This window comes from Notolepis coatsorum, assembly GCF_963971535.1.
Source record: "Notolepis coatsorum genome assembly, chromosome: 5".
Lineage (NCBI taxonomy): Eukaryota > Metazoa > Chordata > Actinopteri > Aulopiformes > Paralepididae > Notolepis > Notolepis coatsorum.
Window position 1 is genome coordinate 56,954,472 of NC_140169.1, and position 12,025 is coordinate 56,966,496.

At 48.1% G+C, this 12,025-nt stretch overlaps 1 protein-coding gene across 1 annotated transcript in view; it reads right to left on the minus strand.

The window, feature by feature from the left end:
* The window catches only part of jag2b (jagged canonical Notch ligand 2b), a gene marked incomplete at its 3' end in the record, with an annotated part of 226,004 nt that overhangs the window by 16,356 nt on the left and 197,623 nt on the right, over positions 1 to 12,025 (minus strand). Inside the window, exons 18-19 of the mRNA XM_084314117.1 lie at positions 5,691 to 5,718; positions 3,520 to 3,605 (exon numbers count right to left, since the gene is read on the minus strand). Coding sequence (XP_084170243.1) covers positions 3,520 to 3,605; positions 5,691 to 5,718 — 114 coding nt within the window. The remainder of the gene's footprint in view (positions 1 to 3,519; positions 3,606 to 5,690; positions 5,719 to 12,025) is intronic.

Consider the following 12,025-nt stretch of genomic DNA (forward strand, 5'->3'; position numbering starts at 1 on the left):
ATGACACCATGCTCCTCCTTAAAGCCATGCTTCACATCCATGACGCCTCCATGCTCCTCCTTAAAGACACGCCTCACATCCATGACGCCATGCTCCTCCTTAAAGACACGCCTCACATCCATGACACCATGCTCCTCCTTAAAGCCATGCTTCACATCCATGACGCCTCCATGCTCCTCCTTAAAGACACGCCTCACATCCATGACACCATGCTCCTCCTTAAAGCCATGCTTCACATCCATGACGCCTCCATGCTCCTCCTTAAAGACACGCCTCACATCCATGACGCCATGCTCCTCCTTAAAGACACGCCTCACATCCATGACGCCATGGTCCTCCTTAAAGACACGCCTCACATCCATGACGCCATGTTCCTCCTTAAAGCCATGCTTCACATCCATGACGCCTCCATGCTCCTCCTTAAAGACACGCCTCACATCCATGACGCCATGCTCCTCCTTAAAGCCATGCTTCACATCCATGACGCCATGCTCCTCCTTAAAGACACGCTTCACATCCATGACGCCTCCATGCTCCTCCTTAAAGACACGCCTCACATCCATGACGCCATGCACCTCCTTAAAGACACGCTTCACATCCATGACACCATGCTCCTCCTTAAAGACACGCCTCACATCCATGACGCCTCCATGCTCCTCCTTAAAGACACGCCTCACATCCATGACACCATGCTCCTCCTTAAAGACACGCTTCACATCCATGACACCATGCTCCTCCTTAAAGACACGCTTCACATCCATGACACCATGCTCCTCCTTAAAGACACGCCTCACATCCATGACGCCATGCACCTCCTTAAAGACACGCCTCACATCCATGACGCCATGCTCCTCAATCAATCAATCAATCAAATCCTTTATTTAACCAGATAAGCATCATTGAGATTAAAATCTCTTTTTCAAGAGCGATCTGGCCAAGCAAGGCAGCAGAAAGTTTCAACATAAAAAAGAACATCACAATAAAATACAGATAAAACATTTACATCAAGCTCCAATTTCAGGCAAGTTATCAAACAGGCAAATGATCAAACACAGTTGCACTGACCAAGGGAACTGAGTTCGTAGGATTTTAAAATGGCTTTGAATTCTCCGAGGGTGACCAGTCCTGGTAATTTTAGGTCCTCCTGTATCTTGTTCCAAGATGAAGGAGCAGCATATTTAAAAGCCCTTTTTCCCAATTCAGTCCTCCTTAAAGACACGCCTCACATCCATGACGCCATGCTCCTCCTTAAAGCCATGCTTCACATCCATGACGCCTCCATGCTCCTCCTTAAAGACACGCCTCACATCCATGACACCATGCTCCTCCTTAAAGCCATGCTTCACATCCATGACGCCTCCATGCTCCTCCTTAAAGACACGCCTCACATCCATGACGCCATGCTCCTCCTTAAAGACACGCCTCACATCCATGACACCATGCTCCTCCTTAAAGCCATGCTTCACATCCATGACGCCTCCATGCTCCTCCTTAAAGACACGCCTCACATCCATGACACCATGCTCCTCCTTAAAGCCATGCTTCACATCCATGACGCCTCCATGCTCCTCCTTAAAGACACGCCTCACATCCATGACGCCATGCTCCTCCTTAAAGACACGCCTCACATCCATGACGCCATGGTCCTCCTTAAAGACACGCCTCACATCCATGACGCCATGCTCCTCCTTAAAGCCATGCTTCACATCCATGACGCCTCCATGCTCCTCCTTAAAGACACGCCTCACATCCATGACGCCATGCTCCTCCTTAAAGACACGCCTCACATCCATGACGCCATGCTCCTCCTTAAAGACACGCTTCACATCCATGACGCCTCCATGCTCCTCCTTAAAGACACGCCTCACATCCATGACACCATGCTCCTCCTTAAAGACACGCTTCACATCCATGACACCATGCTCCTCCTTAAAGACACGCTTCACATCCATGACGCCTCCATGCTCCTCCTTAAAGACACGCCTCACATCCATGACACCATGCTCCTCCTTAAAGACACGCTTCACATCCATGACGCCTCCATGCTCCTCCTTAAAGCCATGCTTCACATCCATGCCGCCTCCATGCTCCTCCTTAAAGACACGCTTCACATCCATGACACCATGCTCCTCCTTAAAGACACGCCTCACATCCATGACGCCATGCTCCTCCTTAAAGACACGCCTCACATCCATGACACCATGCTCCTCCTTAAAGACACGCTTCACATCCATGACACCTCCATGCTCCTCCTTAAAGCCATGCTTCACATCCATGACACCTCCATGCTCCTCCTTAAAGACACGCCTCACATCCATGACGCCTCCGTGCTCCTCCTTAAAGACACGCCTCACATCCATGACACCATGCTCCTCCTTAAAGACACGCCTCACATCCATGACACCATGCTCCTCCTTAAAGACACGCCTCACATCCATGACACCTCCATGCTCCTCCTTAAAGACACGCCTCACATCCATGACACCATGCTCCTCCTTAAAGACACGCCTCACATCCATGACACCATGCTCCTCCTTAAAGACACGCCTCACATCTATGACGCCTCCATGCTCCTCCTTAAAGACACGCCTCACATCCATGACGCCATGTGGGAAAAAATGAAGCTGCCATGCTTCACATCAATATATATATATATATCAGTTTATCGCGTTAATTCGATTAATTAATTACACAGCAAATTATCGCGTTATGAAAATTAACTCAAAATTAATAAAACAAATAAAAACATAATTTTTTTCTCATTCATTCCATAAGAACGTAGAATACACATTTACAGATTTTTTTTTTTTAATATGTCCATTTGCATGTTCTTGGTATCTGATTCTAGGGACATCTATGGATCTCAGGGAATGTATTCCCAGTGTCAGAAATACTGTGTCTGTTACTAGGCTTGAGTAAATTGTAATGAACCAAATGAGAATATCAATTAAATTTTTTTTTATCTTTGACTGTGAATAACACCATGCTAACATTGACCAGCCCTGAAGAATCTAAGCAACTGAATAAAGGGAAGATGATTAAACAGAAGGTTTTGTAGATACAGTACTGAATTCTGCCATCCGGACACATGCAATTTGAAATATGATTATAGAATATAGAATATCAGGCCTAAAATGGTTATGCGATTAAAATGTGATTAATTTGATAAATTAATTACAAATCCTGTAATTAATTAGATACATTTTTTTAATCGCCTGACGGCACTAATATATATATATATATCAACTACAATACAATGTTAAATAGGCATTCTTTGATATGATTGATGATGACGTCTAGAATATTTTTCAAATTGGTCAACGACAAGTATTTCATTTCCACCGTTGTCCAGTGCCGTCAATATTGAGGATAAACGTATTGAAGGCACGGGGGGCGAGACGACACGAGTGTGCCGCTCTGCTGCCAACCCTCCAGGTGCCCTACAGACTGCGTACACAGATGTTCACGTATTCCAGTGGTGTGACGGGCGGCTCATGTCTCTGTTCCGTTTGAACTCACTGATGCGACAGTCTGGTCCCGCGAAGCCGGGGGCGCATTCACAACGGAACCAGTTCACTCCATCCACGCAGATACCTCCGTTGTAGCTGTGTGTGTGAGAGAGAGAGAGAGAGAGAGAGAGAGAGAGAGAGAGAGAGAGAGAGAAGATTAGAGGCTCAACAAGGTCAATCAATCTCATCAATACTCCCCCCTTTAGCTTCCAGATGCTCCACACCTCTTCATCCCTCCTCTTCATCCCCCTCTCTCTCCAGAGTCCAGACCCCCCCCAGTCACCTTCACCCCTGACCCTCCTCCTTTCTCCATGGCTGGGGGAGGGGGGGGGGGCTCTTATCCCACCACTGTGACCGACTACCCCCACCCCATTATCCTCCAAGAGTCTGTCTGTCTGTCTGTCTGTCTGTCTGTCTGTCTGTCTGTCTGTCTGTCTGTCTGTCTGCCTGCCTGCCTGCCTGCCTGTCTGTCTGTCTGTCTGTCTGTCTCTCTCTCTCTGTCTCTCTGTCTGTCTCTCTGTCTGTCTTTCTGTCTGTCTCTCTGTCTCTCTGTCTGTCTCTCTCTCTGTCTGTCTGTCTCTCTGTCTGTCTGTCTGTGGTAGGGATATGACGTGTAATCAAAGTCTCGTCTAAGGAGATGTCGCTTCGTTCCGCCTCCATCTTGATAACAGGGACTAACAAGACCCCCGTCTCTTTGAGCGGAGAGTCATCCATATCTAAGAGAAGCCCTTTTCACACAGAAATCCCGCAATAACGCCGCAATGGAGTGCATGTGTGCCAGACATTAGCCCCGCCCTCATTAATGGAGTGCATGTGTGCCAGACATTAGCCCCGCCCTCATTAATGGAGTGTATGTGTGCCAGACATTAGCCCCGCCCTCATTAATGGAGTGCATGTGTGCCAGACATTAGCCCCGCCCTCATTAATGGAGTGCATGTGTGCCAGACATTAGCCCCGCCCTCATTAATGGAGTGCATGTGTGCCAGACATTAGCCCCGCCCTCATTAATGGAGTGCATGTGTGCCAGACATTAGCCCCGCCCTCATTAATGGAGTGCATGTGTGCCAGACATTAGCCCCGCCCTCATTAATGTTATGTCACTTAGCCTACGTTACAAAAAAAAACTGTATTTATTTTTTAATGAAGTACACTATTTGGGGATGCAAACTAAGTTTACTGAGCAATATTAGAATAGAATCCGTGTCCCCATTCTACTTGGTCTTCTGCTAAATAGCTAGTGTTGAACAGGTTAATAATATATATGAGGTGAGCTGGAGCTCAGTTCTAACTAGATGCTCAAAGTCACAGGCTGCCAATATGGCTGGTGTGAAAAAAAACAACAGTAAGGACTTGTGTTGTGCGTTTCTGCCTCTATGTGTATGTAGGTATGTGTATGTGTGTGTAGGTATGTGTGTGTGTGTGTGTGTGTGTAGGTTAATAATTATAATAATAATAATAATTGGTTGTCATGCAGTTTAACACACACACGCGAGATGGGCGACCCACAGGAACACACACACACACATGCACTGAGTCGCAGATGAAATGTCTCTCTGCACTTTTCCCATCCCGTCGTCCTTCCCCCCCATGGGCAGCCGGGAGCAGATAAGGCGTCAACGTGAGCCGCGCCCCGGGGACCAATCCAAGTGCTCCTGTCAGTCTTCGTCAAGGACGCCACAGCGTTAGCGATCTGTTGTGCATGTTTTTCCATTGGGTTTATCGTATCGGGGGGGAAACCCTTGCGAGCACGGGGAGAACATGCAAACTCCACACAGAAAGGCCTGGGAGATACCCCACCTGGGTAACTGACATCATGGAAACCTGGTCCCCAAGCGGGAATCGAACCCTGGACCTTCTTGCTGTGAGGCGACAGTGTTAACCACTACACCACCGTGCCGCCTATGTGTGTGTGTGTGTGTGTGTGCGTGTATGTGTGTGTGTGTAGGTGTATGTTATCCTTGCTTTTTGCCTCATCTTGTTGTCTCTTTGTTGTGATTTTCATGCTTTTTTGTTGTTGCTCATTTCTGTATGTACACTCGTCGTGACTGTAAATGAGGGAAACCTCAGTTGCCTTTCGAGTTAAAATAAAGGTTTGAAATGAAAAATGTGTGTAGGCGTGTGCATGTGTGTGTGTGTGTTTGTGTGTGTGTGTGTGTGTGTGGTAGGAACTAGTGTACATACCATGGATGAGGGTTGCAGTCGTCTGTATCTGTTGGGGTGAAACAGAGACACAAATAAATGCTGATGTAGAAAATAGAATTATGATCATAACGGCTCCTCAGTGAGCATGTTCACATAACAGTATTTTGGTTATATAAATAATAAGTAATAGTGCTAATCAGATGCATGTACAGAGTTGTAGTATTAATATGTGCATATGATACAGGTAATATGATACAGGTATAAAGACACTATGGTAGTAAGTCATACTGGCCAACTAGTAAGAGTAGGTAAGGGATATGTACAGACAGATGTGGATAGATATATACTGTAAGGATAAAATATATATATGGTATATATACAGTATAATTGTACATGCTATCATACAGAGTTATGTGGGTTATATGCAGGTGTATAAGTAGGTATATAGAATGATTATATGCAGGTTTATTCACACGGATATATCACATCATCAGCCCTGTCCAACAAACAGATACTCCTCATTGAAAGATCATTAAAAACAGACGTGGACGGACAGAGTCCTAGCCTGAGTCCGGATGAGGATGTTAGTATTAATCTTCATATCCTGATGACCAATATGTCTGTATACAGAAGGTAAACATTGCGTGTGCTCTACATATTATATTAGCCTCTGCATGTAATATGACTCTTTTTGTTTCTCAAAGAGATAAGGACGGATGTACGATCTTCCCGCTCTCTCTTCTCTCTTGTTCCCGCTCTCTCTCCTCTCTTCTCTTCTCTCTTGTTCTCTCTCTCCTCTGGCCTCTTCCCTCTTGTTCCCTCTCTCTCTCCTCTGGCCTCTTCTCTCTTGTTCCTGCTCTCTCTCCTCTTCCCTCTTGTTCCCTCTCTCTCTCCTCTCTCCTCTTCCCTCTTGTTCCCTCTCTCTCTCCTCTTCCCTCTTGTTCCCTCTCTCTCTCCTCTGGCCTCTTCTCTCTTGTTCCTGCTCTCTCTCATCTTCTCTCTTGTTCCCGCTCTCTCCTCCTCCTCTCTCTCTCTCTCTCTCTCTCTCTCCTCTTCTCTCTTGTTCCCACTCTCTCTCCTCTGGCCTCTCCTCTTGTTCTCGCTCTCTCTCTCCTCTTCTCTCTCTTGTTCCCACTCTCTCCTCTTCTCTCTTGTTCCCACTCTCTCTCCTCTCCTCTCTTGTTCCCTCTCTCTCTCCTCCTCCTCTCTCTCTCTCTTGTTCCCACTCTCTCTCCTCTTCTCTCTTGTTCCCACTCTCTCTCCTCTCTCTCTTGTTCCCACTCTCTCCTCCTCCTCTCTCTCTCTCTTGTTCCCACTCTCTCTCCTCTTCTCTCTCTCTCTTGTTCCCACTCTCTCTCCTCCTCCTCTCTCTCTCTCTTGTTCCCACTCTCTCCTCTTCTCTCTCTCTCTTGTTCCCACTCTCTCCTCCTCCTCTCTCTCTCTCTTGTTCCCACTCTCTCTCCTCTTCTCTCTTGTTCCCACTCTCTCTCCTCTTCTCTCTTGTTCCCACTCTCTCTCATCTTCTCTCTTGTTCCCACTCTCTCTCTCTCTCTTGTTCACACTCTCTCCTCTTCCCTCTTGTTCCCACTCTCTCTCCTCTTCTCTCTTGTTCCCTCTCTCTCTCCTCTTCTCTCTTGTTCCCACTCTCTCTCTCTCTCTCTCTCTCTTGTTCCCACTCTCTCTCCTCTTCTCTCTTGTTCCCTCTCTCTCTCCTCTTCTCTCTTGTTCCCACTCTCTCTCTCTCTCTCTTGTTCCCACTCTCTCTCCTCTTCTATCTTGTTCCCACTCTCTCTCCTCTTCTCTCTTGTTCCCACTCTCTCCTCCTCCTCTCTCTCTCTTGTTCCCACTCTCTCTCCTCCTCCTCTCTCTCTCTCTTGTTCCCACTCTCTCTCCTCTTCTCTCTCTCTCTTGTTCCCACTCTCTCTCCTCCTCCTCTCTCTCTCTCTTGTTCCCACTCTCTCTCCTCTTCTCTCTTGTTCCCTCTCTCTCTCCTCTTCTCTCTTGTTCCCACTCTCTCTCTCTCTCTTGTTCCCACTCTCTCTCCTCTTCTCTCTTGTTCCCTCTCTCTCTCCTCTTCTCTCTTGTTCCCACTCTCTCTCTCTCTCTCTTGTTCCCACTCTCTCTCCTCTTCTCTCTTGTTCCCACTCTCTCTCTCTCTCTCTCTCTCTCTCTCTTGTTCCCTCTCTCTCTCCTCTTCTCTCTTGTTCCCTCTCTCTCTCTCTCTCTCTTGTTCCCACTCTCTCTCCTCTTCTCTCTTGTTCCCACTCTCTCTCTCTCTCTCTCTCTCTCTCTCTCTCTCTCTCTCTCTTGTTCCCTCTCTCTCTCCTCTTCTTCTTGTTCCCTCTCTCTCCTCTTCTCTTGTTCCCATCTCTCTCTCTCTCTCTTGTTCCCACTCTCTCTCCTCTTCTCTCTTTTCCCACTCTCTCTCCTCTCTCTCTTGTTCCCTCTCTCTCCTCTTCTCTCTTGTTCCCACTCTCTCTCTCTCTCTCTCTCTCTCTCTCTCTCTCTCTCTCTCTCTCTCTCTTGTTCCCACTCTCTCTCCTCTTCTCTCTTGTTCCCACTCTCTCTCCTCTCTCTCTCTCTTGTTCCCACTCTCTCTCCTCTTCTCTCTTGTCCCTCTCTCTCTCCTCTTCTCTCTTGTTCCCACTCTCTCTCCTCTTCTCTCTTGTTCCCACTCTCTCTCCTCTTCTCTCTTGTTCCCTCTCTCTCTCCTCTTCTCTCTTGTTCCCACTCTCTCTCATCTTCTCTCTTGTTCCCTCTCTCTCTCCTCTTCTCTCTTGTTCCCACTCTCTCTCTCTCTCTCTTGTTCCACTCTCTCTCTCTCCTCTGTTCCACTCTCTCTCCTCTTCTCTCCTTGTCCCTCTCTCTCTCCTCTTCTCTCTTGTTCCCACTCTCTCTCCTCTTCTCTCTTGTTCCCTCTCTCTCATCCTCTTCTCTCTTGTTCCACTCTCTCTCTCTCTCTCTTGTTCCCACTCTCTCTCCTCTTCTCTCTTGTTCCCTCTCTCTCTCCTCTTCTCTCTTGTTCCCACTCTCTCTCTCTCTCTTGTTCCCACTCTCTCTCCTCTTCTCTCTTGTTCCCACTCTCTCTCCTCTTCTCTTTGTTCCCACTCTCTCCTCTCCTCCTCTCTCTCTCTCTTGTTCCACTCCCTCTCCTCCTCCTCTCTCTCTCTCTTGTTCCCACTCTCTCTCCTCTCTCTCTCTCTTGTTCCCACTCTCTCTACTCCTCCTCTCTCTCTCTCTTGTTCCCACTCTCTCTCCTCTTCTCTCTTGTTCCCACTCTCTCTCTCTCTCTCATCTCTTCACTCTCTCTCTCTCTCCTCTTCCTCTCTTGTTCCCACTCTCTCTCCTCTTCTCTCTTGTTCCTCTCTCTCTCTCCTCTTCTCTCTCTTGTTCCACTCTCTCTCTCTCTCTCTCTCTCTGTTCCTCTCTCTCTCCTCTTCTCTCTTGTTCCCACTCTCTCTCCTCTTCTCTCTTGTTCCCACTCTCTCTCTCTCTCTCTCTCTCTCTTGTTCCCTCTCTCTCTCCTCTTCTCTCTTGTTCCCTCTCTCTCTCTCTCTCTCTCTCTCTCTTGTTCCCACTCTCTCTCCTATTCTCTCTTGTTCCCACTCTCTCTCTCTCTCTCTCTCTCTCTCTCTCTCCTCTCTCTCTCTCTCTCTCTCTCTCTCTTGTTCCCTCTCTCTCTCCTCTTCTCTCTTGTTCCCACTCTCTCTCCTCTTCTCTCTTGTTCCCACTCTCTCTCCTCTTCTCTCTTGTTCCCACTCTCTCTCCTCTTCTCTCTTGTTCCCACTCTCTCTCCTCTCTCTCTTGTTCCCTCTCTCTCTCCTCTTCTCTCTTGTTCCCCACTCTCTCTCTCTCTCTCTCTCTTGTTCCCACTCTCTCTCCTCTTCTCTCTTGTTCCCACTCTCTCTCCTCTTCTCTCTTGTTCCCACTCTCTCTCCTCTTCTCTCTTGTTCCCACTCTCTCTCCTCTTCTCTCTTGTTCCCACTCTCTCTCCTCTTCTCTCTTGTTCCCTCTCTCTCTCCTCTTCTCTCATGTTCCCACTCTCTCTCCTCTTCTCTCTTGTTCCCTCTATCTCTCCTCTTCTCTCTGTTCCCTCTCTCTCCTCTCTCTCTTGTTCCCACTCTCTCTCCTCGTCTCTCTTGTTCCCACTCTCTCTCCTCTTCTCTCTTGTTCCCACTCTCTCTCCTCTTCTCTCTTGTTCCCACTCTCTCTCCTCTTCTCTCTTGTTCCCACTCTCTCTCCTCTTCTCTCTTGTTCCCACTCTCTCTCCTCTCTCTCTTGTTCCCACTCTCTCTCCTCTTCTCTCTTGTTCCCATTCTCTCTCTCTCTCTTGTTCCCACTCTCTCTCCTCTTCTCTCTTGTTCCCACTCTCTCTCCTCTCTCTCTTGTTCCCTCTCTCTCTCCTCTTCTCTCTTGTTCCCACTCTCTCTCCTCTTCTCTCTTGTTCCCACTCTCTCTCCTCTTCTCTCTTGTTCCCACTCTCTCTCCTCTTCTCTCTTGTTCCCACTCTCTCCTCCTCTCTCTCTTGTTCCCACTCCTCTCCTCTTCTCTCTTGTTCCCTCTCTCTCTCCTCTTCTCTCTTGTTCCCACTCTCTCTCTCTCTCTCTCTTGTTCCCACTCTCTCTCCTCTTCTCTCTTGTTCCCACTCTCTCTCCTCTTCTCTCTTGTTCCCACTCTCTCTCCTCTTCTCTCTTGTTCCACTCTCTCTCCTCTCTCTTGTTCCCACTCTCTCTCCTCTTCTCTCTTGTTCCCACTCTCTCTCCTCTTCTCTCTTGTTCCCACTCTCTCTCCTCTTCTCTCTTGTTCCCACTCTCTCTCCTCTTCTCTCTTGTTCCCACTCTCTCTCCTCTTCTCTCTTGTTCCCACTCTCTCCTCTCTCTCTTGTTCCCACTCTCTCTCCTCTTCTCTCTTGTTCCCACTCTCTCTCCTCTTCTCTCTTGTTCCCACTCTCTCTCCTCTTCTCTCTTGTTCCCCATTCTCTCTCTCTCTCTCTTGTTCCCACTCTCTCTCCTCTTCTCTCTTGTTCCCACTCTCTCTCCTCTCTCTCTTGTTCCCTCTCTCTCCTCTTCTCTCTTGTTCCCACTCTCTCTCCTCTTCTCTCTTGTTCCCACTCTCTCTCCTCTTCTCTCTTGTTCCCACTCTCTCTCTCTCTTCTCTCTCTCTTGTTCCCACTCTCTCTCCTCTTCTCTCTTGTTCCCACTCTCTCTCCTCTTCTCTCTTGTTCCCACTCTCTCTCCTCTCTCTCTTGTTCCACTCTCTCTCCTCTTCTCTCTTGTTCCCACTCTCTCTCCTCTTCTCTCTTGTTCCCACTCTCTCTCCTCTTCTCTCTTGTTCCCACTCTCTCTCCCTTCTCTCTTGTTCCCACTCTCTCTCCTCTTCTCTCTTGTTCCCACTCTCTCTCCTCTTCTCTCTTGTTCCCACTCTCTCTCCTCTTCTCTCTTGTTCCCACTCTATCTCTCTCTCTCTCTCTCTCTCTCTCTCTTGTTCCCACTCTCTCTCCTCTTCTCTCTTGTTCCCCACTCTCTCTCCTCTTCTCTCTTGTTCCCACTCTCTCTCCTCTTCTCTCTTGTTCCCACTCTCTCTCCTCTTCTCTCTTGTTCCCACTCTCTCTCCTCTTCTCTCTTGTTCCCACTCTCTCTCCTCTTCTCTCTTGTTCCCTCTCTCTCTCCTCTTCTCTCTTGTTCCCACTCTCTCTCCTCTCTCTCTTGTTCCACTCTCTCTCTCCTCTTCTCTCTTGTTCCCACTCTCTCTCCTCTTCTCTCTTGTTCCCACTCTCTCTCCTCTTCTCTCTTGTTCCCACTCTCTCTCCTCTTCTCTCTTGTTCCACTCTCTCTCTCTCTCTGTTCCCACTCTCTCTCCTCTCTCTCTTGTTCCCTCTCTCTCTCCTCTTCTCTCTTGTTCCCACTCTCTCTCCTCTTCTCTCTTGTTCCCACTCTCTCATCTCTCTTCTCTCTTGTTCCCACTCTCTCTCTCTCTTCTCTCTTGTTCCCAGCTCTCTCTCCTCTCTCTTCTCTCTCTGTCTCTCCTCTTCACTCTCTCTTCTCTCTCTCTCTCTCTCTCTTGTTCCCACTCTCTCTCCTCTTCTCTCTTGTTCCCACTCTCTCTCCTCTTCTCTCTTGTTCCCCACTCTCTCCTCCTCTTCTCTCTTGTTCCACCTCTCTCTCCTCTTCTCTCTTGTTCCCACTCTCTCTTCTCTCTCTGTTCTCTCTCTGTCCCACTCTCTCTCCTCTTCTCTCTTGTTCCCACTCTCTCTCCTCTTCTCTCTTGTTCCCACCTCTCTCTCTCTCTCTCTTGTTCCCACTCTCTCTCCTCTTCTCTCTTGTTTCCCACTCTCTCTCCTCTTCTCTCTTGTTCCCACTCTCTCTCTCTCTCTT